Source organism: Accipiter gentilis, chromosome 9 (genome assembly GCF_929443795.1).
Source record: "Accipiter gentilis chromosome 9, bAccGen1.1, whole genome shotgun sequence".
In the NCBI taxonomy this organism is placed as follows: Eukaryota; Metazoa; Chordata; class Aves; order Accipitriformes; family Accipitridae; genus Astur; species Astur gentilis.
The window spans coordinates 3226230-3250787 of NC_064888.1; the positions used below are offsets into that span (position 1 = coordinate 3226230).

Sequence of the window (24558 nt, forward strand, 5' to 3'; positions counted from 1 at the left end):
ATGTGTGGGTCTAGGATACCCTCGGAATCTTCTGTCATCGTTCTTTCCTCTACAACAGACTTAGCTAGTTATAGAAAACATTGCCGAAAACATTTGCCCTCTAGGAACATGCCTAGAGGTACATTTTTCTCCCTCGTTCCTACCACGCGCAGCCTAGGTGCATTCTGTTCTCATAGAGTATGCTCTTTCCGTTTGATTCTCCCTTTACTCTGGGAGAACTAAAAGCACAGAGAATTCACGAATATTAAAGAACAGACAGGAATACATGAGAGGAATGGACAGAGAAAGATAGGAAAATGGTAGTATTCTTCAAAAAGGGACAAAAGCACCACCAGATACATTCTGCCTATCCTCCCTCCAGGAGCAGAAAAGGAACAAAGGGTGGGTGAGGCTGCTTTTATAAATAGAAGTAACAGAATCCTTGACCAAGGAAAAAAAAACCCCACACCCCTCACACACTCTTCTGACAATAACACTAGATAACGTCAGATACATTTATCTGCTTTATAAAGGGAAGACTTCTCTGAAATAGTATTTCATATATGAATAGTTGCCACATAATGGCATGTAGGTTGAAGTTTTCATCATTACTGACTGAATTCCAATTATATATAACTTCCTGCAGAACCACAAACATTTTTAATCTTATAAAATGAAGACCATGTAGTCAAAATGGGCCCTAAAAAGCTTCAAAATACTTCTAAGTTCAAAGCAAAAAAGAAGTATTACAGGTTCTGAGTAAAATTAGATAGCCTCTCCACAGCTGGCAAATCCTTAAATACAATAGCTATTTTAACAATACACATGAGAACAGCTTGGAAAAACAGCCAAAGTAGCTTTGCCTCCACAAGCTTTTAGTGTAAAAACTTGGCAAAGGATACTTACAGCAAGCCAGTTATATTCCCAAGGCAGACAGCAACACTGAACTACCCTGTAACCCATAAAACTCACCTATTTTGTTTGACTACAGGAATGTCAGCACCATTAGGAACAAGCTCTTTAATTTCTGTTGTACCAAAATTTTCCACAGTGATCTATTTAAAACAAACAAAAATAGTAGAAATCTTATTTACTGCGTAGAGTACTTCTTCCCACCACTTAGCTAACAGCAACGGGAATGGCAGACACAGATGCTAAAATTTATGGGAATCAGCAGCTGATGCTTTTTCTCAAACACTCCATCAGAGGCCGTTATAGTAGATGATATGAGCTTGATAAATACTTCAAAAGACTATATAAAACTTACAGTAAAATTAAGACAAAATGCTTCTTCTACGTCATCCTCTGGATAGTCCAGTAACTGTTGCATTCCCCTGCAAAACAAGTTACAAAGAACTTGTACTTAGTGGAAAGAAAGTGGAGCTTATTTTCCTGATGTATTCTTTATGCTTTGATAATTCAAGTTTAACAATAAAATCTTTCTACTGTTATTTCGTTTATTAGCTCTTTGACCTGCACCTTGTGCAGAGTTGGGAAATCTCAAGCAATCATTTTGCTATTCATTGTAGTGTTATTATATCCAGGTGTGAAGTGAGAAGATTCATATCCTAGTCTTCAGCTAATGGAATCCCAAACCAGAGGCGGCAAGTGCTTAATAACAATTGATGGGCTCTTCCATGAACTTGTTTGATTTCTCCTCGCATCTATTAAAACTTTAGCATTCACAACACTGAGGCAATCAAGCATCCACTTCCCCCTGTTTGAACCTCCCACCTGTTAGTGCTATTCAAATCCCTACTCAAAGGCAGGTATTTAGCATGTATTTGTACCTGAAATAAGCAAAAACATTTCCTTGATGGACTAAATAAGCTGCCTATGTTCACACTTAGGCTTATGAAATTAAAGGCTAAAACTCAAAGGTTTTGAATTTCAAATATTATTTTCCCCTAAAATTCTCGTAGGATAATAAAACAGAAGACACAAATACTAAACCCAAGTATTTAGAAGCAGGATACATGCTATTGTTAAAACCCTTCTCAAACGACACGATGGCTGTAACTTACTCCAAGCTGTTTATCCTGTTAGTGTGAAAATAACACATTTTCTTTACATTCTTAGAGGAAAACACTGAATTAAAAATTAATTCATAGTAACACTCATTTTACTTTCTTGCTTACCTGCCAACATCTGGCATCAACTCCTTTAAGTCATCCAGGGATGGTTTCTTATTCAATAGCTTTTTGTACAAAGCCAAAGGGAAATGAAGGTCTACAATAGTAAAATTATATATTGCTAGCCCACAGACAACACCAATCAAATGAAACAAGTCACTGTCTTCAAAGGTCTAAGAACAGAAAACAGACAAGATGGTTTAAAATAAAGAAGTTATTTTAATCTTGCAGAGTCCAGAAAAAGTCTACAGTGCAGTATAATCTGAGTGAGTTTCATTTGTATTTTCTTTAAATATTACGTATCCATAAGTACCGAGGAAAACAGGATGAAGTTTTAGCCAGCTGAGAGAGACTGAAATCCAAGGAAACAGAACTCTTTCTACTTATTAAAAAAAAAGCTGAGATTTAACACATTTTGTGTTACAAATGCTGTATACTGCTGGAAGTACTGCATTAAGATTCTGGTTTCATCAGTGACTTACAATTGCACTATCCAGTGCTTAAATATATGTCAATTTCTTAAAAAATTATTTTTGGGAGGAGGACGGAGGAGCTCACTACTGACTCCCTTGGAGTTAATAGCCAAGGCTTAAAACACAACCGTGGAAATGTTAACATTCAGGTATCTGTGATATAGCCACCCTAGTCAGTGTTTTTCTCTGAGAGAGGACTAAAAAGTCAGTGATCAAAACTTTCAAGAAAGTATGACTACCTACAAAATGGACCCAAAAATGTGACTGAACACAGAAAGACCTGTTCACCATGCCACTTAAGAATTTTTCTCTGCCACCTTGATTTACTGATTCTGCTCTTGGAATCAGTTTACTCTGGCTGGCACTTCTTCCTACTAAACTTGTCTGGGTTGTGGATAACTGGTAAGGAGTAAGTGAGGAATGAGGAAAACCAAAGGGGAAAGTTTTGATCTAACAATGACAGAAATAAACATCTTTTGATAATACTTACTTCAGTTTCTCTTCTTGAAATAAAACTACCACTAACTACTATGTTCATACATTATTGTAAATATTCTAAGTTAAAAGAAAATTAATGACTATAGATCATGCCCTACCTTATCAGAGAACCAGATCAGCCTGGACTCTTCATAATACCTGAACATTCCATATTTGGGATCTAGCAACTCCCTCATGATGAGCAAAAAAAATTCTTTGCGAACACCTCCAGCATCAACAGCTTCTTCCCCTACAAAAATAACCTGAAACACACAATTCAGTTAACACTGAATTAAAAATGGATTGTGAAACAAGATTTGTCAAAAATATTCTCAACTACTTGCATGTCAGCGAAAGACACTTGGAGTAATATGTACTGATAATACCTTGAGTGGCTTCTTGTAGTCTACATTCTTTGTTTTCCTTAGGACTTCCACAGCATCTCCTACAATATTGTCTCTCCGTACCATTAGTATCAGGCATGGGTTGACAGATTCAAATACTGGCAGAAAGAGAGAAGACAAATTCTGCCTGTGAGCCTGATCAACAGCCATCTGCAAAAAAAGCAAAGTGAAAGTGTCAGGGGTAACATAAGATTCCTGTCAATATTAAATGTCCACCAGTCTTGTCTTGCAAAGTGCAGAGGACATGAATGGGAATAACTGTTACGAGAGCTACGGAATTTGCCCAAATTTTCTTCATATTCCTTTTATCTCAGGAAATATTTAATCTTAGGAAATATTTTTCCTTTACCCATTAGCCTCATTAATACTAGTGTTCAGGGAAGTCTTAGAATACAGGTTTTGACATTCCAGTTAAAATACTTTGGATAACAAAAGGAAGCAGAAAACCACTGCACTTCATCTAATGAAGAGTAAGCTGGTTTAATATAAATCTCACATGAAATAATCCATTAAAAACTAATTCACAGCATGAAAAGCAATTTGTTCATCTATTTCATTTGTATTACAATTTTTTGTATTACAACTGTTCAAAAACAAAATACTGTTGCAAACGTTCTGAATATGGCACAGAACTCTTGAAAGTTTTTGTGTTTGAATACTATTTAATATTGTTAATAGAAACATTCAATGTGAACATTTCCCTGAATGCATCAAATGCTCATCTTGGCTGCATATATGCATTTTTAAAGACATAAGAAATTATGTTTATTATGAACTACAAAAGCAACTAGTATTTTTCTACATAAGCCCGTTACTTGAACATGACTTATCTCTTCCATTTAATTTCAGATGCTAAACATCACAAACATGGGGCGGGGCTGGTGCCCTTACCGCATTCTTCCTTTCCTTTTTTAAGAATATGATTTATACCCTTACAGCAGCTGAAAAGGTATGGATTACATGAATAAAAAAAATTTCAAACATTGAACAAAAGTATAGCTCACCACATCACACTGGTTTCAGTTCTACCTAGAGAATCATGAAAACACATAAGATCCTCTCAGTTACTTTAGGGTTGTCTAGTGTATCTATCTCCAGACAAGAGATACGGGTCAAGATATAGAATTGTTCATATCAAGTCTCTAATTTCCAGGGAAGTCTCTAGTTAAAACTGAAGTGAACAATTTAGGAGTAACATATACTTGCATTTAACAGGAAAAGAGCCAAAACCTACTGCAAACTGCAAGATCAGGAAACCTACTCCCACGATCCCACGTAGATGCTAGATTTTCAAGATAAGCTTCTTCTCTACTGCCTTGCAGACACCGATCAGACTTCAGAGTTTAGCAGCATTTTGAAGGTGGTATGACACATGAAATAAGAAAGTAGGTGTGCACTAGACATTCACATGGTGCCAACATGTTGCCTTTCTGACACTACCAATCTTAAGAGCAGCACTAGCTCTTAAGTCCCATGAAGGTAAGAAATTAAAAGTATAACTGGCTGCTGCCTCTAACAAAATAGATTGACTTCCAGCTCCAGGCTCTACACATAAATCATTTAAAGACTGCTCATATGAGAGGTAGGGCTGGTTTTTGGTTGGGGGTGGTGTGTGGTTTTTGGTTTTGTTTTGGGCTGGGTTTTTTGTTGGGGTTTTTGTTTTGTTTTGTGGGGGTTTTTGGGGTTTTTTTGTTGTTTTTACACCTGTACTATGGGTTAACACCTCCAAAAAGCCATCTCATTAACAAAAGGAAAAGAAGTTTCTTAGAAATTTATGCAATTATTAAACAATCTAATTTCAATGAGATCCCAAACCCAGGAAACCACTAGCTTTATTATGCACATACGCTGAGAATAAAACTAGCTCCCTCATTGTTATGGAGAAGAGATTACACAGTTTAAAAAAACAAACAAAAAAGCCACAAAAAAAACCCAACAGCACCACCAACACCCCAAGACCTCCAACTAAAAAACAAACAAACAAACAAAAAACATACAGAAAAAACAAAAAAAAAAAAACCCAAGAAATCATAACATTAGAAACTGAGACTTACCTGCATCTGTATGACTGCATCTGTTTGTAGGAGAGTTGTCTTTGCCTGGGCATCAAATACAAATGGGTATGTGCAAATTGTAACAGGAATATCTGTTAACTAGAATGAAAAGAACCACGTCATATCTCTGGTTATTTAAAAACCACAATCATGGTTAAAGAAGCAATTACAATAGCACTCATTTACTACATCTATTTTACTGGAAAGAGAAAGAAATCTTTATTCATTATCAATGCAGGACCAAAACATCTTAGGAAAATTCATTTCAACTGTTTAGTACTTCAGCAAAAAACCACAAACCAACCAACCAAAAACCACCGAAAAAATCCCCAAAACCAACACACACACAAACAACACTCCCACTTAGTACATTTTTAATTTCAGAACTTTTATTACAGCTAGTGGATATAAAAGTAGTCCTTGATTTCAAATGCTGCTCTGAATTTGCAATACAAAAAATTACATATTTTCGCCCCACAAAAACCTTTTCAGATTACAGCCATGCTAAATTAAAATTCTACTCCCAATAGAACACATCAGACAATCCTTGACATTCTTATTTCTGATTTCCTTACATTCTGCAAAAAGAAATCAGACTGCAACCAATCTTACCTCAGTTAATCCATGGTTGACATCCTATGACAGCATTTGCACAAAGGTAGCAATAATTAAGATGAAAAAGCAGCATTAGTGTCTGCATTAATTATTCATCTCTGATGTAGAATTAAAATATTTATCTACGGCTTCCCCCCCCAAGAGAACGTTTACCAAGAAATCAATATCAACCATAAACACTCTTATTAACCTACCAAATACAACCATGCCTTTTAACACCCTTAAAAAAAGGGACCATGTTTTCTTGGATGTAAAAATTTGAACATTTTAAATGTTTACTTCCATACACTAATAAATATGACATTTGCTTTTACCTATGTATTTTCATCCTCAGATGACTGTAGCATGTCAAGTTAAATGCAAAACATTTCTAATGGCTAAAAATTTAAAAATACAGAAGAACCCCACCACTTTATCATAAGGTCTCAAGAATCATTTGGGTCTATGATAAAATATGGTATGAGAAAAGCAACTGACTCCTGAAATTTGAGACAGACCAATACACATGGCTGGGACTGTGTGGAGACTTCTACAACAAGCTACATCAACTTTGCTAAGAATCTAAGTTATCCATCTGGTGCTATGGTACCCTCCTTATCCTCCGCTGAAAGCTAAGTTTGTTTCCACAAACAGCCTGCCAGCAGGCAGAAAACAGAAAAAGAATAAAAAGGTAATAACCAACTAATAAATCTAAAATTTGACTCTATATATACAAAACTCAGGAGTCAAATATGTAGACATCCATGGCTCACAGAAAGCAATGGCCAGAATACTTTGCTTTCTATCTGTATCCCTAATTCCTACAGGAAACATCAGATTTGATTATCTCATTCATCATATGTAGATTTATACAATTTTGAACTCCTACTGTATCTACCATTATTTATCCCTAATTCAAATGTTTTTTCTCAACTCCCTTAAGCCGTATCTCAGGAACAGCTCTTTAAATCAATGGTTTAGTATCTTCAGTTTTTCCCCACTCATTTTTCTGTTGTTGAAAGAACATAAGTTTTTCTTGCAAGTTTCTCTCCGAGAATACTCTGCATACTTCTGAAATTCTCTTTTTTTCCATATTTTCCCCTCCACGTTTTAATTAAGGAACTGAGCAAACAGTTTTGCCTCAAGTTATGACAATAAAAATTACACTAGCAAAAGAAATTTTAATTCATTATTAGTGATTCAACACAGGAAACTAGTGGATATGAAGGCAGGAAAAGGCCATCAAAACCATTTACGACAGAGATCTGACTAAGGCCATGGAATTTCCTTCAGTCCTATAATAAATCAAAGTCACTTTTTCTGCTGAACTTGAAACGGCACAAATGCGTGACAAAATAATGATGATTAAAGGGAAATTCAGTATCCAGTATTTTCTCAGTAACATCAAGCTACTGCTCAATCTTCTAATTTAATTAACAAATGGAGCTTAAGACTTTCATTACCAAGCAATTTTCTAGCTCTCATTTTCCCACATTCAGTATTTTCTTCTCTGATCATGACATATGCAATTTGGGTTTGTTTACATCCATTTAAGGCATAGTTGTAAAGGTCATCATCTTTTAAATTCCACCACTTCTGTCCCCTTCACCGGCATACCCTTGCTCTGTTCCAAATAAAGAGCCTGCTCTAATTCCAAGGCCCTGCAATGCTTATCCCTAGCTTCTACATCTCATTTAGTATACCACCCCTCTTAGCTACCAACACCAGCCTACATCACACACCAGTTATTTTTTTCAAACAAGCTTGGCTGAAACAAATGTCTGTCATGACTGTCAATACTGACTCATTATTTCTTTACGCTCCCCCATCTCCCTGCTGTTGTTATTTTACATTGCAATTTTATTTCTTTGGTAAACAGCATCACTTGCTTTGTATTCATAAAATACAGCAAAAGTAGGTCTCCCATGTTCAGGACCTTCCAGGTACTGCTGCAAAAAAATTAAATTTAGGTGGCTAGAGAAAGCATATTAATTTACTCAATATTCTTTCAAAGAGTAAGTCAAAGAACTGTGTGGCAAAATCCTATCCAAGTCATTAGTTCTCTGCACAGTCATTAATTTACTCCCACTTACCACTCTTCTGTTTACAGATCCAGGAATTAATTATTTCAGTTCTTGTTGCTATACTCAAAGTAGAAAACTATGTTAGTTGTCTGTCCCCTGTAACTCCCTATTATGCTTCTAGACTTACGTTTTCCAAGACAGTTCCAGCTTTCTCATTGACTGCGCTTATCTTATATAGCAATTCATGTTATTTTGGATGTTTTCCCATCATGAATTATCACTTTCCTAACTTTTTTGACACGGCAAGTCTCAAATGACAGCATTCCAAATCACTTTTTAATTGATGGATTAAAAAATGTTGAACGGTATCAGAATGATATCCTACAAGAAGCACCTATTTAACAATTCTTCCTTAGCTAGTACCTGACATAAGATGAGTCTGTTCAGCATCAGTGATCTGTGAAGATATTTTTATGAAAAGAAAGTGCCTATATTTAGGGAATCTACAGGCTTCTAAAGGGACAAAACCAAAACAAAACACCACCAAAAAAAGCCAAAAAAAAACCCCAACACAACTTACCATTCCAAATACCTGCTGCTGGACCCAGTTGACATAGTCATTTCTGATATCTATCAAGTCTTGTATCTCATGAATGTAAAATCTGTCATACTGTATAACTTGTCCTCTTTCATTTACCTAAAGAAGTGCAATTTATTTTTTTATTAGCACTTTTTATAACAGTTCTCAAAAGGACATTTTCCATGTTTTTCAAGCATTTGATACATTAGCCACAGATACCTAGCTACTAAAAAAACCCTAGAAAAACAAGAATGCCGACAAGAATGCAAAATACAATGTTAAAGACATGGACACATGGATTATTCAGAATCCCATCAAAGATGCAAAACAAAATAAGATTAACTGAACATACAGCATCGCACAATACAGTGCTGCCACTTTGAAACATCATACAATTTCACAGTAACAGTGATGAACATACATATTCATGTATACAACGGAACAAATACTTGTTCCTGTATTTGCAGAAGTTTAAGAACTGTGATTCAAGAACTCTATTCTTAATTACAGTATGAATACTTTCTCTATTACCCATGACCAGAGGAACAGTTACTATTTAAAAACATTAAGCTTAGAAGAAGACAGAGACATGGAAAAGTAACTTATATAAAGGTTTGTCTTTACAGTATAAGTTTAATCCAGAAGCAAACACACTTTCCTAATACACACTTCTTTTCCCAAGGACTGTTAAGCACCACTAACTGCTGAAACAGCAAGACCCCTAATTCTGTCTTTATAACCAGATAATCTAAGCCTACTTTTCTCAAACATCTCCCCCACGCCCCCCCCATACCACCAGATAGTAAATCTGAGTAATACCCCAGATAATGTCATCCCATTTTTTCTTCTTACATTAGTCCACACCAGCTAATTATTAAGACTATACCAATATAAATAGTCAGACAGCAGGGTAGGTACAAATTTAACTATTGCTACAACTTAGCTACATATTAGTCAAAGTGGGGTTTCAAAAAAAAAAAAAAAAAAAAAAAAAAAACAAAAAAGGAATTTAGGAGAGTCACATTACAATTCCACAATCACCCATGAGGCTTTAAGATTTTAAGACCAACTTCAGCTGTTAAGATTTGCAGCTACTGCAAGCCTGAGCAGTGACAGAAATTCTAAAGGAAGCAAAATAATCATTTATTATACACCAACAGACTTCCATATGGGAATCTGTAATGGACATCTTTGCACTTCTAACACCAGATAGTTACTAAACAGTCTTACTGTCAGCCTTAATTTGATGGTCTCCATAAAAAAGAAAAGCTGAGCAAACCATAACATACACATTCCAATTTCCAAAGCAGAAAGCTTTTCCGTTCTTTCTGACAGCCTGGGGAGGAGGGCTGTTACGTGTAGCACACAAAGGTCCAATTTAGACACCTGTGCCCATTTTGCTAGATTGTACAAACACAGCACCTTAAGGAATGCCTAAAATGCTCTTTTAGCATATAAGGACAAAATGCCATAGGACCAGAATAAACTACAGAGGGAAAAAACCAGGGGGTGGGAGGGGAAACCTCTGCAGCAACAGTCTGGTTATTCCAAATGACTTAGGCTGGTTTTATTCAAAGTTCATAAATTCATTAGTTTTCATGAATTAAGTTACAATACTAACAAACAGAATAAACAAATCAGAAAATAAATTTTGTCTTGGTAAAACTCTGCAGATCTTTCTTGTTCAAAATACAGCTTGCTCTTAGCTTCCATTTGTGATCTTATTTGCTATCATTTCAAGCTTAAAAGGCAGCTCTTTCCAACATACCCTCACAGATGCAATTGACTGGGTCAGCCTGTGTTCCCAAGAGAACAGTTAATTCCATCACCATGTCAGATTGGAATCCAGAATTCCAATGGTTCATCGGTCCAGATGGAAAAACTACAGATAATTCTGTAGATGCAAGTCTATTTAAACTCTTTAGTAACTCAACTTCTTTTAACAACTACACAGCACACAGACGCTGACAAAAACAGATAAATAATTGGTTAAAATTATGTAAACATACTCTATGCAGTATTTCCAGAACTCTGAAAGCCGTGTGTAGAAAATTCGTAAGTATTCTTCTTTCAGAAGCTGGAATGCCAATCTTGCACAACTTCAAAAGATGGACTACGACATCCTTGTAGAGTTCCACTATCTTGAGGAACAATGGAGGTTCAAGTACAGACCACCAGTTTTCTGTCAACAAATGGTGAACACATGAACTGAATACCTGCCACTACAACATTATGTTATGCTATCCTTTCAACTAAAAAACATGTTTTTCTAGAAAACATACTTGTCAGTTACCAAAGACCCTCAAAAAAAAAAAGTTTAACAAAGCAAGAGTGGTGCAGACTTTTAAACAGCAAATTACTCTTGTATAAATAATGAAACCTCTCATCAAACGCTCTGTTGTTACACACCAACTCTTTAAGTGTGTTCATCTAGAGTACATGACAGTATCACGAAGTAACATTTGACATAAAAACAGATGGTTCAAACCCTGAAATCTTGACTTAAGCTAACAGTCCTGAGAGCAACGAAAAGTGAGGGAAAAGGATCTACAGTTCAAAGAAATTATCAGTTCGCTTTTCTTTACAGCAGACAAGCTCTTTACTCTCACCAAAAACTACTGAAAAACACAAGAGATGGGTTATAAGGCAAAAAATAATTGAGGAAGAAGAAAGCACCCTCTCAAAAAGATACCAATTAAAAAGGAAATATTCTGAAACCTCAATTCTCTAAGCTGTATTTCAAGTGACAGGAGTCACAGTAAGAAGGTGTAAGGAAGTACAGTTAATAGAGCTATTCTCAGCTGAGTATTTGAAGACCACATCTTAGGATCAGTGAGAAAACAGGAACTGCTCAGAAGCAACAAAACAGGTGCTATACTCAAAACAAAGACAATTTAACATCTGCTCTGCAACACTTCTGGAAATTGGTTAGAGCTTGTTAGCTGTCTGACCACGTACTTTTCACTTTGAAGTGTGACAACATGTTCCAAATACACTGAACTACACAGTTTAATTCCTTCCAAATGGAATCGGTCCAAAAATTACAATACCAGATGAATTCATACGGACAGCCAGTTAACGCACCCAGAAGCGACAGAATAGGTGTTTTCCTACCCATTAAGCAATGTTAACCCTTAATTTTCTCACTGGGGAATTCTATAGAACTGTAAATACACAGCAGGTGTTGCTGAGACCATGTCTTCACTGATGGATTTTCTATACATTTTCATCTGGAGATCCTTAGTTTTAACAGTAAAGAATTCAGTTTCTTACCAAGAACTTTCAGAGGAGCTTTTTCTAGGTTCAGAATAGCTGTTCCAAAAGGAATAGCTAACGTTGTGAAATTGTTTGCATCACTCATCAGTGGGCATTCTGGTAGAGTGAGATAGAGCCTCAAAGCTTCAACATCTGGTAAGGAGCTGGTCAATTTGGGAATAAGGTTCTTTTCCAAACTAGCTGCCACCTACAGCACATCATAAAATTCTGTTTATTCTAATGCAATTGTGAATTTAAACAAATGCCCACCTAGATAAAAAATAACTTAGAAGACAATCATCAAGAGTTTAAATTATACTGTTATACATTTAGAAAAAAGACAGTATATTAAATATTAAAATACAATATGCTGATGTGTTACCTAATTGTCACAACACTATATAGTCTTATGTATTTGTAGTTGATATATTATCGAGTAAAGAAAGTTAATGAAGGGTCAGAGCAAGCATAACAATAGTATTTCTGGATAGGTGTAAAACAGAAAGATAATCCCAAACATAAGGAAAATATGCAGCACAAACCTGTTGTGATATATGAGTGTGGTCAGGCTGTATAAGTTTGTGAAATAGTAGTCTAGCAGCATTCATATCAACCCCTGAGAATCTAGTGCTGGTTTTGTAATGATCATCATTGCTGCAGAAAGAAAAAAAATACTAAGACTGAATCCTGTATTCTCAGCAACTCACCTTGAATTTTTAGCCCTACTAACTAAGGAATTAAAACATGAGAGATCACAGTATCAGACTTCCATTTCTTATATGACCTTTGAAGCAACAACAACAAAAAATCTTCTCTAACTGCAAGACAATCGGGTAAAAACACTAGGATCTAAACCAGCCTGTGCAATATATTCCCCTTGAATTATATACAACCTGTGGCTGAGAAGTAATGAGTTTTGCTGGCTGACACGGTAGCAGCCAGGCGGCACATGCTTCCAAAGACTAGCAGGAGACACACTGCATTTGGGCCAGCTGACAAAGCATATGGCAGTAAAGGAGCTAGAAGTTTAAACTGCGGGTATCAGAGTAACAGTAAGATAAGGAAACACTGGAAAGGTGTTACAGTTGTAAAAAGAGACACTAGGAAGGTAACCACCATTAATTCTGTTCACAGGAATACTTGTTTAAAAGCCTGACCACTTACCTCAAAGCCAAAAAGCTCCCATTCAGGCACCCAGCTGAGGAGAACGTTCCATCAATTTCACTGAAATTGTTGACATGAAATAAGTTATTTTGTTTTCTTTTAACAAATTAGCAATAGCAATAAAAATACCTGCATTTAATCCCTAATAAATTACATTGTACAAAGGATGGAACTCTAATATGATTAAACAACACTAGATAAAACATCCATTCAAGACCTGATGCTTGAGACAGCTCAAATGAAAGCAAGTCTTGCAATTTATTTTTCATTTCTTTGCATCCTCCTTTATTAAAGTAGAAGCAATCATCTTTGAGTTGTTCTCATATTCCTTTACATGTACTGTTATTTTTCAGTGTGCAACTAGATACTTAATTTAGTCTTGAACAGTCATCTGTCACAGAGATGACACAGACTAAAGGATCTAAACTACCTGACAAGCATGACAGTGAAAGCACAGCAACAGCTCTGCGCGTAATAAAATCAGTAATTAAAAAAGCTTTGCAATGTATGTTCAAAACCCCACTAATGCCCAATTCATAAGTAAGGTTATGAAAGACAACTTCTTTCCTCAACATCACTTACTTAGCTATCTCTACAGGAAGTCTTCCAGATGGGAAAGTCAGCAATCTTTGAATAAACGTTTCATTCACAGTCCAGATCTGCTTCAAAAAGTCAGGATACCTAAAATCATCTGGTGGCACCATGTTCTAAAGTTTAAAGAAAACGTAAAGAATCAGGCACACAAAATTAATTTCTAGAAAAATCACAGTCCTGTGGTTGAACTCTTTATCTCTTCATTGACTAACAATTTGCCTACCCAGACTATTACTGTGAAATAAGCCCAAGGATAAATTTACTGTATTCCAGCAGTTCTGCATTCACTATTAAAGCAGAGCAGAGACTAAAAACATTTAGTGTGTTAACTCGCACCACAGCTTACTTATTGGTAAACTCGTAAACATACAGTACTTTTCTGTATGATGAACACCAAACAAGCTTGACATAAGAGTAGCAAGCATCTCTTCTCCCTAGTAACTATGAGCCATTTAGCTTACTGCCAAGCTGTGAGCATACAGAAAAGGAGCCATTCAATTTTTTGGACAGCTGCTCTCCCACCCCGCTTCCATCAGATTCCTGAGAATGAATCATGTTTCTCTGAACATTTACTGCATCATCAGCTGAGCTGCATTTTGATGTGCTGCTCATGCCAAATGAATTCCAGTAAGATTTCTAATAGTAAAGAGGAGCAGAAGGAAGACCATCATTTTGAGTAGGAGCATTGGTTCAAAAAGAGATGGCAAATAGCACCAAAAATAAGGTTAAACGAGAAAAAGGAAACATATTTCTCCTGAGGGTGCAGTCTGACAACATAGCTGACTCAGTATAATGATGACTAGCTGTCACCAAAAATCAGTACTTCTGATCCCATCCTACAGGATCAGGATGAGAAACCCTCTTTCCGTTTCCCTTGTGTCCAGCCGAAGTGTCATTTAAATCCACAATGAAACAACTCAGGGAACTGAGCTGCCCAAAAACTAACTTGAGAAAACAAACAGATTTTGGCTGAGACCCCTTAACTGGCAAGGACACACAAGTCCCAGGAGTACAGTACTCGCCTAACTTTGAAAGAATTCATTCAATACAAATTACCAAACTAAAGAGTACTAAAAGGATACTTTTGTAGCATCTAAGTTCATCTATTGCTAATACTTTCTGTACAGAACAAGCCACAATAACTGCATTCATACAGTCTCCAGTTCACCTCAATTAGTCAGAATCTACTTCAGTAATTATGAAAGTTGCACACAAGAAAGTTTTTAAGAAAGGAGTTTTAATAGACAGGTTTTGAGGCTATATTATCAGTAATTTTTCCAGTCGACACCTGCTAAACAAGCTTCTTTCAAATACAGCAATAGTTACCACAACTCAATCAGAATTAAGGAAAAACAAACAAACAACAACAACAAAAAAAACAAAACAAAAAACAAACCTAGAAAAATTGATTCTGTACAACCAGAACAGGCTGTGGGGGCAAAGGGTTGCTGCAAGCCTGACCTGTACTCAGTTTTTCTTGACAACAAACATGTTTCCCACTAAAATCTGTTTTCCTACATGTCCAAATTAGTTTTCACCCCACATACTCAGCTCTTGATGCTCCATTAATCCCTATGGGCTAATATCTGCTGGGCTATATTGGAAACAGTCCCATATATCTTCATCTTGTTTTTTCCTCCCAACTCATCTTCTAATAGCATCTCCTTTCCATCATACTCCCACATGGCCATTTTTACTGTGAAGTGCTTCTAGACATTTTTCCATACTAGAATTTAAACAGATCAATTCTTGTCTTTTTAAAACTTAAGTTTTAAGACTAGCATAAAACTCTGTCACATAACAAACTATGTCACCACCTACGAATTTTAGCAAAAAGCTCCATTAGTTTCCTCATTGTTATGGTATGCTAAAGCGGCTACGGAGCAGAAGCCAGCAAAGCTGCAGTCAGGAGTTACTGAGGAGGACTGGGCAGGGGTGAAGAGCTCAAATATTCAATCACCTTCTCCTTTATGAAAGGAAAAGAAGTGTATGCATCCCTCACTCAGGAAAAAAGCTTATGCCAAAAAGCCTCAATTGCTTACTGACAGCTAACACTCAATAACTGGATCCAGGTCTTCCAGTTACTAAATTGGCTTAGTGTCTTGTGCTTCCACACTGTTCTAATGAACTTTACAACGTAGTCACGCACCTTCAATATGAAAATCTTTCCAAATCCATCAGAAAAACTAACATTTAACTTTGACAGAGTTTGGAACTAAAGTATATTTAATTTGTTACCTGTGGATAAAAGTAGTGTGCAAAACTTTGGTCCCCACCAGAGAAAATTCTCTTTACGCAGTAACACTCCTCACTGTCTGCAACAGGAATAAAAAACAGGCAACTGTGAAAATGTGAATCTGAGAAATGATTAAGACACTGCAATCAACACTCAATTAGAAAAAGGTTCCTTCCTTACATAACCTCGCTGAAGCAGATCTTTGCAATACAATAGTTAAGACTATCTTTAACTGAGGTAAATGTTAACAGCTCGAAGTTTTAGCTTTAGTGCTAACAAAGGACCTAACCCAACAGCACAAGTAAGCATGTATTTCCTACAGCAGAAATGGGACTTTAGGGAATAGAGCACAGTGAAAATGAGCTGTTTGGAAGAAAGTGATTATAGCTCATATTTAGTTTAAATCTCAAGTTTCGTAAGACACTATAAAGGAACAGGAATCCAAGAAGTAAATACGCTAGATGTTGCTTACCTGTGGTTATCGGGCATTGAGTACTGTAAGGAAGCCAGTTTCCTTTTACTGTGAAGGGACTTTTCCTATTACTGGTTGTTCCTGTACCTAACTGCCCATTACCTCCAAGTCCAAAAGAATAAATTCTTCCAGATGAAGGAACAAACGCAGTAGTGTGCTGCCTAGGGCAAACAAAATTCAGTAACAAAAACCTAAGCATTATGCTTTGTGCAGGCCAGCTTAAGAATTGTGTTAAACAGTATGTTAAAGGTCCTGTAGTACCAAACACTCTGCTTTTCTATTGGCAATGCACTGCCACTGGCAATAGTCCATTTATACTCCAATAGGCAATATTCCATTTTCATTAAAAAGTTCACGGAACGGAGATGCCAGGTTCTGCTTTGAAACCCTGCTTAGCCACAGTCTGACCTTCAGAGAATATCTCTTGACCTTTAGAGCATATCTCTAGACATTCAGAAATTCAAAATTTCTACCAGATTGGCTGCATTTCCTTTCCCCTCCCATCCTTCTCAACTCTAGAAGCCCCCTCTCCCACCATGAGCCTGGGAAGAACCAGTATTAAATTTATGCAGACTATTAAAACAGAATGGGTCCACTAGATGTCAACCTAACTGCTAGAACGATAGCACATTCTTTAACCCAAATAACAAAGTGTGCCCATCTCTTAAAAAATTATGTTGCCTCCCTCACTTTGTCTCCTTAGAATACAATTCTTTGGAGAAGAGCATTTTCATGTGTGCTGGGAATTCTTCCAATTTCTTGGGTGCTATTATAATATATACAGTAAAAAACCATTAGGAACTGAAGCGCTATACACTATTACGGGTATTTCACAAAACAAGCTATGTTTCCAAATTTTACACTTATCCTCAGTGATGTTCATGCACCTCCCTAACACACTCGTTCTTTAATAGGAAATGATAAAGCAACAGCAATAAACAACACCTTCACATTTCACACTGATTATTCACACTTTCAGTTTAGAAAATCAGAGCCCCTCAAACAGTATAACTTCCATTAGTTCTTCCATTGAATGTTTTTAAAATCCCAGTAAGGTTTCTAAATATTTTTTGTTAGAGACCATCTTGTCTTCCCTAACCACAAAGGGTAAGAAAAAAACCAATTCATATTGCAATATACATGAAGTTTTACACAGAACAAGTTATAAAATTTGCAGTGCTAGCACAGAATAGACCTTACCTGCCACAAGTGATTTGTGTGACAACACTTCCCATAAGTTCAAAAACTTTCCTTGGGTTTATCTCGTGGCTGGTAGAGTTATGACCCAACTGACCATAGCCTCCAGCTCCAAATGTAAAAACCCCACCTTCCTAAACAAATAAATTATTTGCATTAAAATAATAGTATATCTCAGAACAAGAAAGTTAACAGAAATAGGGGTTTAATAAATCTCCTTATCTGATGATTTTGGAATTGTGAGGAAAGGAGAGAAAATATACATGCACAAGAGGGCCCTGAGACACAGAAAAGTCACAAGTTAATTGCAGTTATGAAAACGTGGCACAGCTATCAGGTATTACCTTATTCGTGTTAAATCGCGTTCTTGTAATTTCCATATTATACAATAGTCCTGCCATTAACTTGTGTCAATAATAGATACTAATCCTCGTTTTTCCTCTTTTCCAGTTTTCTTGACGAACTACAACAGCATATAAACTCACACTATTAAAAAAGTATACTTTGGCTTTTAAATCCTGAATATAAACTTTAAAGCAATTATTAAATAGGACGCTGCCCTCCTCAGGCAGATGATGCAGAGTATGACTGAAATAGTCAGCTTCGTTATTCGAAAGCGTAAGAAACCAGAAAATTTCAACACTGTTGTGAGGCAAGTCATTTTTTTTAAGTGTTTTTGATTAATTTAATCAAGAAATTAACCAAAAACTTTAACGAAAGCATGTTAAATCAGAAACATTTTCAGAAGTTATACAACTTACCTTACAACAACTTTGAAACTTTCCATTTTCAAATGCTTTGAAATTGTAAAGCTGTTTCTTTCAATTCTACTCTGCATCAGACTGGACCTCTGCTGGAAATCATCATTAAAATGGCAGCGTCCGCTGAGAAAAACCAACAGCCTCATTCACTGAATCAGGATAACAAACAGTGACAGGTTTTTCTGAATTTCAGAAGGACTTGAAGAATGCTCACACATATACATAGTACTGTCTACAAAAGATATAAGTCAAGAGCCCTCGTTCTGCAAGGCCTATCATGCAAGGGAAAATGGAGCTATATAAACAGGTGACATAAACAAGGTGTTGAAACATTTAGAGTAAATTCAGTATCTTAATTGAGTCCATCAGCTTTAAAGCAAGTTTGAAGTTAACTTCTGTACATTAAGAAGGGGAAAACATTTAGAACCCAAGTTACAGATTGGTGTTTTCTTCACACTCTATACTCCCCTAACCTCACACAATATATCAATATCAGTTTCAGGATTACAAAGTTGCCACGTCTTTTTCTGTTAAAGCGAGAGAATATTTTAGGACAAAAAGCAATTGTTTGTGAACAGTCCTTTCCTTTCACTGTAAAAAATTAAGCATGTATAAACAACAAAAGTATGACCACATTTGGGCAGATCGTATTCTTCAAAACAACTTTTAACTTGGTGCAGTATAAAAATTCAAACTAAAACATTAAAAAATCCATACATTTTCCAAAAGTAAGTAAACACAAATGGTTTTCTTCATAAATAAAACATTAAAAATAGTTACTCTCAAAATCCTAATGCCTTCTACAACAATATTCTGAATCCGACAGATTCAGACATGAAATGGATATTTAGTCACTTGCCCAAATCTTGACTGGCCAGAAGTGTTTTCTACTGCTATGAGTATTAAGCCCCAAAATACCCTGTTTATAAATTGATACATTTTACTGAGATTGATGAACAGCAAATGTCAAAATGTTAATACGTACTGATTTTTACCTAAATGTTGAAGTCTAATCCAACTAGCAAAACACAGAAAGAAAAGTACGGGAGTAAATCATTTAAAGCAAGACATGTATGATTTGGTTTACCCACCACAAAATAAAGGTACTTATCATTACGTGATCCTCGAAATACACTACTGATCACTAAAATGAGTGTAAGAAAGAACACTAGCATTATACAGTTTATGTTGCTCCTAGAAGTTTCCAAATAAGTTTAAAAGTTTAAAAATAAGACTCCAAATAACACGTTTAGCCAACAGTTATGTATAAGGCAATTTAACACATTTCAGCTCTCTATTTTAATCATTTCCTACATCTCTGTACGAACATGCCACATCGACACAGAATACGTGCTTTTTTTCCAAATTGGCCTGGAAATAAGTGGCCAACTTTTCATAGAACCTCACACCATAATACTTACTAGTGGATTATGTAAATCTTCCATTTCTTCTATTGGTTTGCCAATAGTATGTAAACAGCTGCTGCACAACAGCAGACAGAAGAGAGGAGTGAGAATATCTAAGAGCAACAACCCTGCAGACCCCAAGGCCAGTGAAGAAGGAGGGCAAGGAAGTGCTCCAGGCGCTGGAGCAGAGATTCCTCTGCAGCCCGTGGTAAAGACCACGGTGAGGCAGGCTGTCCCCCTGCAGCCCATGGAGGTCCACGGGGGAGCAGATCTCCACCTGCAGGCTGTGGAGGACCCCACGCCAGAGCAGGCGGATGCCCGGAGGAGGCTGTGACCCTGTGGGAAGCCCGCACTGGAGCAGGCTCCTGGCAGGACCTGTGGACCCATAGAGAGAGGAGCCCACACTGGAGCAGGCTGGCTGGCAGGACTTGTGATCCCATGGGGGACCCACGCTGGAGCAGTTCATGGAGGACTGTCTCCCATGGGTGGGACCCCACACTGGAGCTAGGAGGAAGGAGCAGCAGAGACAACGTGTGATGAACTGACCACAATGCCTTTTCCCCATCATCCTGCACAGCTGGGGTGGAGGAGGTAGAGAAGCCAGGAGTAAAGTTAAGCCCAGGAAGAAGGGAGGGGTAGGGTGAAGGTGGTTTAAGATTTCTTTTTATTCCTCATTACCCTACCCTGACTTTTGATTGACAATAAATTAATTTCCCCAAGTCAAGCCCCCAAGCTCTTTTGCCTGTGACAGTAACTGGTGAGTGATCTCCCTGTCCTTATCTTGACCCACAAGCCTTTTGCTGTATTTTCTCTCCCCGTCCAGCTGAGGAGGGGGAGTGATAGGGTGGCTTGGTGGGCACCTGGCATCCAGCCAGGGTCAACCCACTATAATAGCAAGTAGAAAATCACTAAGAAAAAACTTTAAACAACCACACGCACCAATCTCCCCAGCATTCAATTTAAATTCAAATTTAACTTTGTCTGATCAGTGATAACAGCAACACTAGAGGCATTACAGCCAGAAAACAGCTAATCTCTTTAGGATACATTAATGTAAATGTCAATATCTGCATAATTTTAATAATGCAACATGCACATATCAGAAATGCTATATTTTGTATGCTCAATTTCACCAAATCTGACAAAAATTTAAAACTACCAAAAGATTTCTTGGATTTGTTAAGTTTTTTCAAATATTTAACCACTCTTCCAGTGTTTCCTCAACTTCATCCAATAAACTTTGAAGAAATTTTATGCAGAATTTTGTTTATTGCTTCCTATTCAGGTAGCATCTTCTCCTGAAAACATTAAAAAAATCAAAGCATAAACATATCTTTAAATACTGTACCTTTGTAAGGGCAGCAGTATGGTCTTCTCCACAACATATATGAACAACTTTCTGAGTTCTCAGTGACTTTAGCAGCGTAGGAACATACCTATCTGAAAGGTTTAATACAGCAGTAGGTCGCTTATTTTGAAAATAAAAATCAGAAAACAAATAGCTCTGCTCATTTATTCTAATTTGGTTCCACTCAAACAAGCATTTTAAATTTGTTAGCGTAATACAAACATTGTGACTGAGTTTATGTATCTTTGAGATGGAAGTGTCAGTACAGAAAAAAAAGACTACTATATTGAAATACTTTGTAGCAAATAATCTCATTGTCACTAGCATAGCATCATATGTCAATACATAAATCATGAAATAGGGAACGCACGTTAGACCTGCCATTGGCCATGAGAAAACAAATGACAGTTGTTTTGAGTTGTTTCTGTGCTTCATGTTTTTAAAGTGTTCTTTAAATTGGTATGAGTTGGTCATAGTTCTGTACTACTAAACGTATAATAAAATGGAAGACTGCATAATTAGGAAGGACAACTAACTTCCCTCCATCACCAGAGCAAATCAACTTTGTCATCCAGTTGAACAAAGGCAATTTTTTTAAACACTAATGCTAATGTCTTAAAATTTGTCAGGTTAGCTAAGATGCCTGGAACAAGCCCTATCAAGACATAAAAAAGGGATTTTACTGAGAAGTAATGCTATATAAAAAACTGGGGTCATACATATTCCAAAGAATATGTAGAAGCAACTGAAGTCTCCCATGAAAATTTTATTTCTGAAAAGTACATCTAATTTTCTTATCACATAAGTGTGACCAGATCTAAAGCGTTAATTCAGATACGCATTTTAACTACAACACATTTTTCTTATTTTAAATAGTTATAAGAACAATGAATCAGTGAGAAAGTTTGAATTCATGAAGCTAGCTACAGATTATTCTATACTAAACTGCGTATTACAGGAACCTGATAGCATATACTCCCATCTTGGAGCCCTGCACACACATGGTGAACATGTAACATAATACAACTAACATAGAAATAATTTTTTGTCTAACCTAACCACTTGCTTAAAATCGTTAGTGAATATCAAGACCCTAGTAGAGGAATTTTTGGAAATGGTTAGCTGAAAAGTGTGAATGAGTATCAAAAGTGGCCTGAGAAAGGCAGACACCCACGTGGCAGTAAAACAATGCAGATGCCTTAAATGTGTCTACTAAGGACAACCAAATAGTTTTGATACAATACTGGTTTTGTCAAGCAATTTCATCTATCTAAAATTCAGTTCAAACTGTAACTACTGCACAGTATTTTAATTCAATCCTGTTCAGAAAGTTTAAGTCACAGAAAAATCTAGAACAGGGAAAGAAAACAAGTCAAGCAAGCTAGAATTTCAACATAACACTGTTGGAACTTTCACTTCAAAACAGCCAAGGAAGAAATCTCTATGTCTTCCTTACGCAATTGCACATGACACCAGCACTCTCCGACAATATTCGACAAAGGTTTGTTCTATATGCTCCTTTTCTAGGAATACTGCTGTCTTTAGGTTCACAAAACAAGACCTTCAGCAGGAAATTTTACTGAAGTAATGTTTACTTACCATTATCATCATTAAGACCCAGCTGCCCAAATTTGTTACGTCCCCATCCAAAAATGGCTCCAGAAAGAGTTAGTACAAAACTATGAGCTCCTCCTGCTGCAATCTGTGCAAAAGGGATTCCCAGCAGAGATTTAATCACATGTGGCGAGTTTTGTTTTTTATACTCATAACCTAAGCCCAGCTGGCCATATTTATTTTGTCCCCAGGAAAACACTTCACTTCCTGTTTAAAAGGAGAAAAAAACCAAAACACCAAGAAATACAATCAATATAGTTTAATTGTACAAAGTTTATTTACTGTAAGAAAAGCTAAAAGTTACTCTTCAAATATTTTTGAGTTTGAAAATGCATACAAATTACTGATGCCTGAAGATAAGTATTCTCGTGTAATTTGCAGATATTCAACTCAAATATTTAATCAGACTGACAGTATTTAAATCACATTCAAAACCCTCAAAACTGCTCGTAACATTCCTGTTTCAACAGCGTTAGATAAGTTGAGTTTGGTTATTACAAAGCAAGGTGCTGTTCCATTGGGAGTTCCACTACTGCATATATTTTTATGCAGAGATCTTGCTTAAGCGGCATACCGGACATGCAAAAATTTCCAATTTCCAATCACAAAAGCCTCCATCTAAGCTTTTATATGGTAACATACTTAATTTTCACATACAATTTAAGTGACTACATTTTAAATTTTAAAATATTGTATTAATAATATGATCAGTGAAGCACAAAGTTTATAACGTCTTTTGATGCCTTAGAAAGAAAAAAAACGTTCTGAAGAATCACAAATCAGAGAGCTATTTATGTTAAGATTGCCACCAAAATAAAATGTTCCCTTGAACCACCAACATTTTGCCAAGGTATTTACTATCCTAAAGATCAATGTCTAATCACAAAGATATTTTGGTTTTGCTGATGCAATATGTTTCAAACAGTAATGTTACCTATGTCTGTCCTATCTCCATCTTCCCAATAACAGTTTTATCAAGATGGAAAATGATGAAACCCATTCCCTAGGGTACAGGTCTCTCAGATTTTATTTATATATTTAAACAACAACAACCAGAAAACAAAACCAGACACACAAAAAAACCCCTAACGCACCACTTTTATACAAAGCCTTCCTAACACTGAAGAAATCCTATCCCAATCATTTATAATCACACGAACTAATCCGCCTTATCAATATCCCATATATAGATCTAAAAATGCTATGAAGTCTCCTCTCAAAATGCCCGATGCAAGTAAGTTCATCCCACCTTCCTCCCTGTGTGGTCTCTTTTGAAGGCCGTAACCTTGCTACATTGCAAGTATTTCTGCAGGTTCTCCTACAACCAGGGGAAAAAAAAAAACCAAAACCACCAAAAAAACCACCCTACAATGCACGTGAAGAACAGAAACATAGAGCTGCAAATGCACGAATGGGCAATAGGATAGTGATACTGTACTTGAAGCTTGTAACTATTTAAAACACTGAGTGAAATTTATCTTGCGCTTTTGACCAATAGAATGCTTAACAGCACAATTCTGATATTCCCCACATCCTACTGCTGATCTTAACACAGTCAAAGGGTTATTTGTAAATCCCTGTCTGCCTGTCCTGAAAACAAAGGAATCTCACTAGGTTATAATGGTAAAGACCCCAGGAATACACAACAGCACAGAAAACATAGGAGCCCATGAAAAGTCACATACAGAATCAAGGCACATATAGTCAGTTTGTTATATTTAAAGAAAAAGAAAAAAAAATTCAACATGCGATTATCACCTCCCTCCCCACAGCTTATTTAGTTTATATTTTAAC

General features: G+C 36.4%; 1 protein-coding gene across 5 annotated transcripts in view; it reads right to left on the reverse strand.

The window, feature by feature from the left end:
- HERC4 (HECT and RLD domain containing E3 ubiquitin protein ligase 4) overlaps nucleotides 1-24558 on the reverse strand; it is a 37250-nt gene that overhangs the window by 4591 nt on the left and 8101 nt on the right. For 4 of the 5 annotated variants that reach the window (XR_007507255.1, XM_049810201.1, XM_049810203.1 and 1 more), the window contains exons 6-23: nucleotides 22750-22971; nucleotides 21151-21242; nucleotides 17639-17769; nucleotides 16439-16599; nucleotides 15969-16045; nucleotides 13719-13843; nucleotides 13137-13196; nucleotides 12515-12626; nucleotides 11991-12180; nucleotides 10727-10899; nucleotides 8718-8834; nucleotides 6132-6155; nucleotides 5520-5618; nucleotides 3448-3615; nucleotides 3181-3324; nucleotides 2118-2284; nucleotides 1247-1313; nucleotides 952-1034 (exon numbers count right to left, since the gene is read on the reverse strand). Coding sequence is in view for 4 of the 5 variants with exons in the window: in XM_049810201.1 (XP_049666158.1) it covers nucleotides 952-1034; nucleotides 1247-1313; nucleotides 2118-2284; nucleotides 3181-3324; nucleotides 3448-3615; nucleotides 5520-5618; nucleotides 6132-6155; nucleotides 8718-8834; nucleotides 10727-10899; nucleotides 11991-12180; nucleotides 12515-12626; nucleotides 13137-13196; nucleotides 13719-13843; nucleotides 15969-16045; nucleotides 16439-16599; nucleotides 17639-17769; nucleotides 21151-21242; nucleotides 22750-22971 (2212 nt within the window). In the remaining variant the exon portion in view is untranslated. The remainder of the gene's footprint in view (nucleotides 1-951; nucleotides 1035-1246; nucleotides 1314-2117; nucleotides 2285-3180; nucleotides 3325-3447; nucleotides 3616-5519; nucleotides 5619-6131; nucleotides 6156-8717; nucleotides 8835-10726; nucleotides 10900-11990; nucleotides 12181-12514; nucleotides 12627-13136; nucleotides 13197-13718; nucleotides 13844-15968; nucleotides 16046-16438; nucleotides 16600-17638; nucleotides 17770-21150; nucleotides 21243-22749; nucleotides 22972-24558) is intronic. The other variant, XM_049810205.1, reaches the window with a different exon arrangement.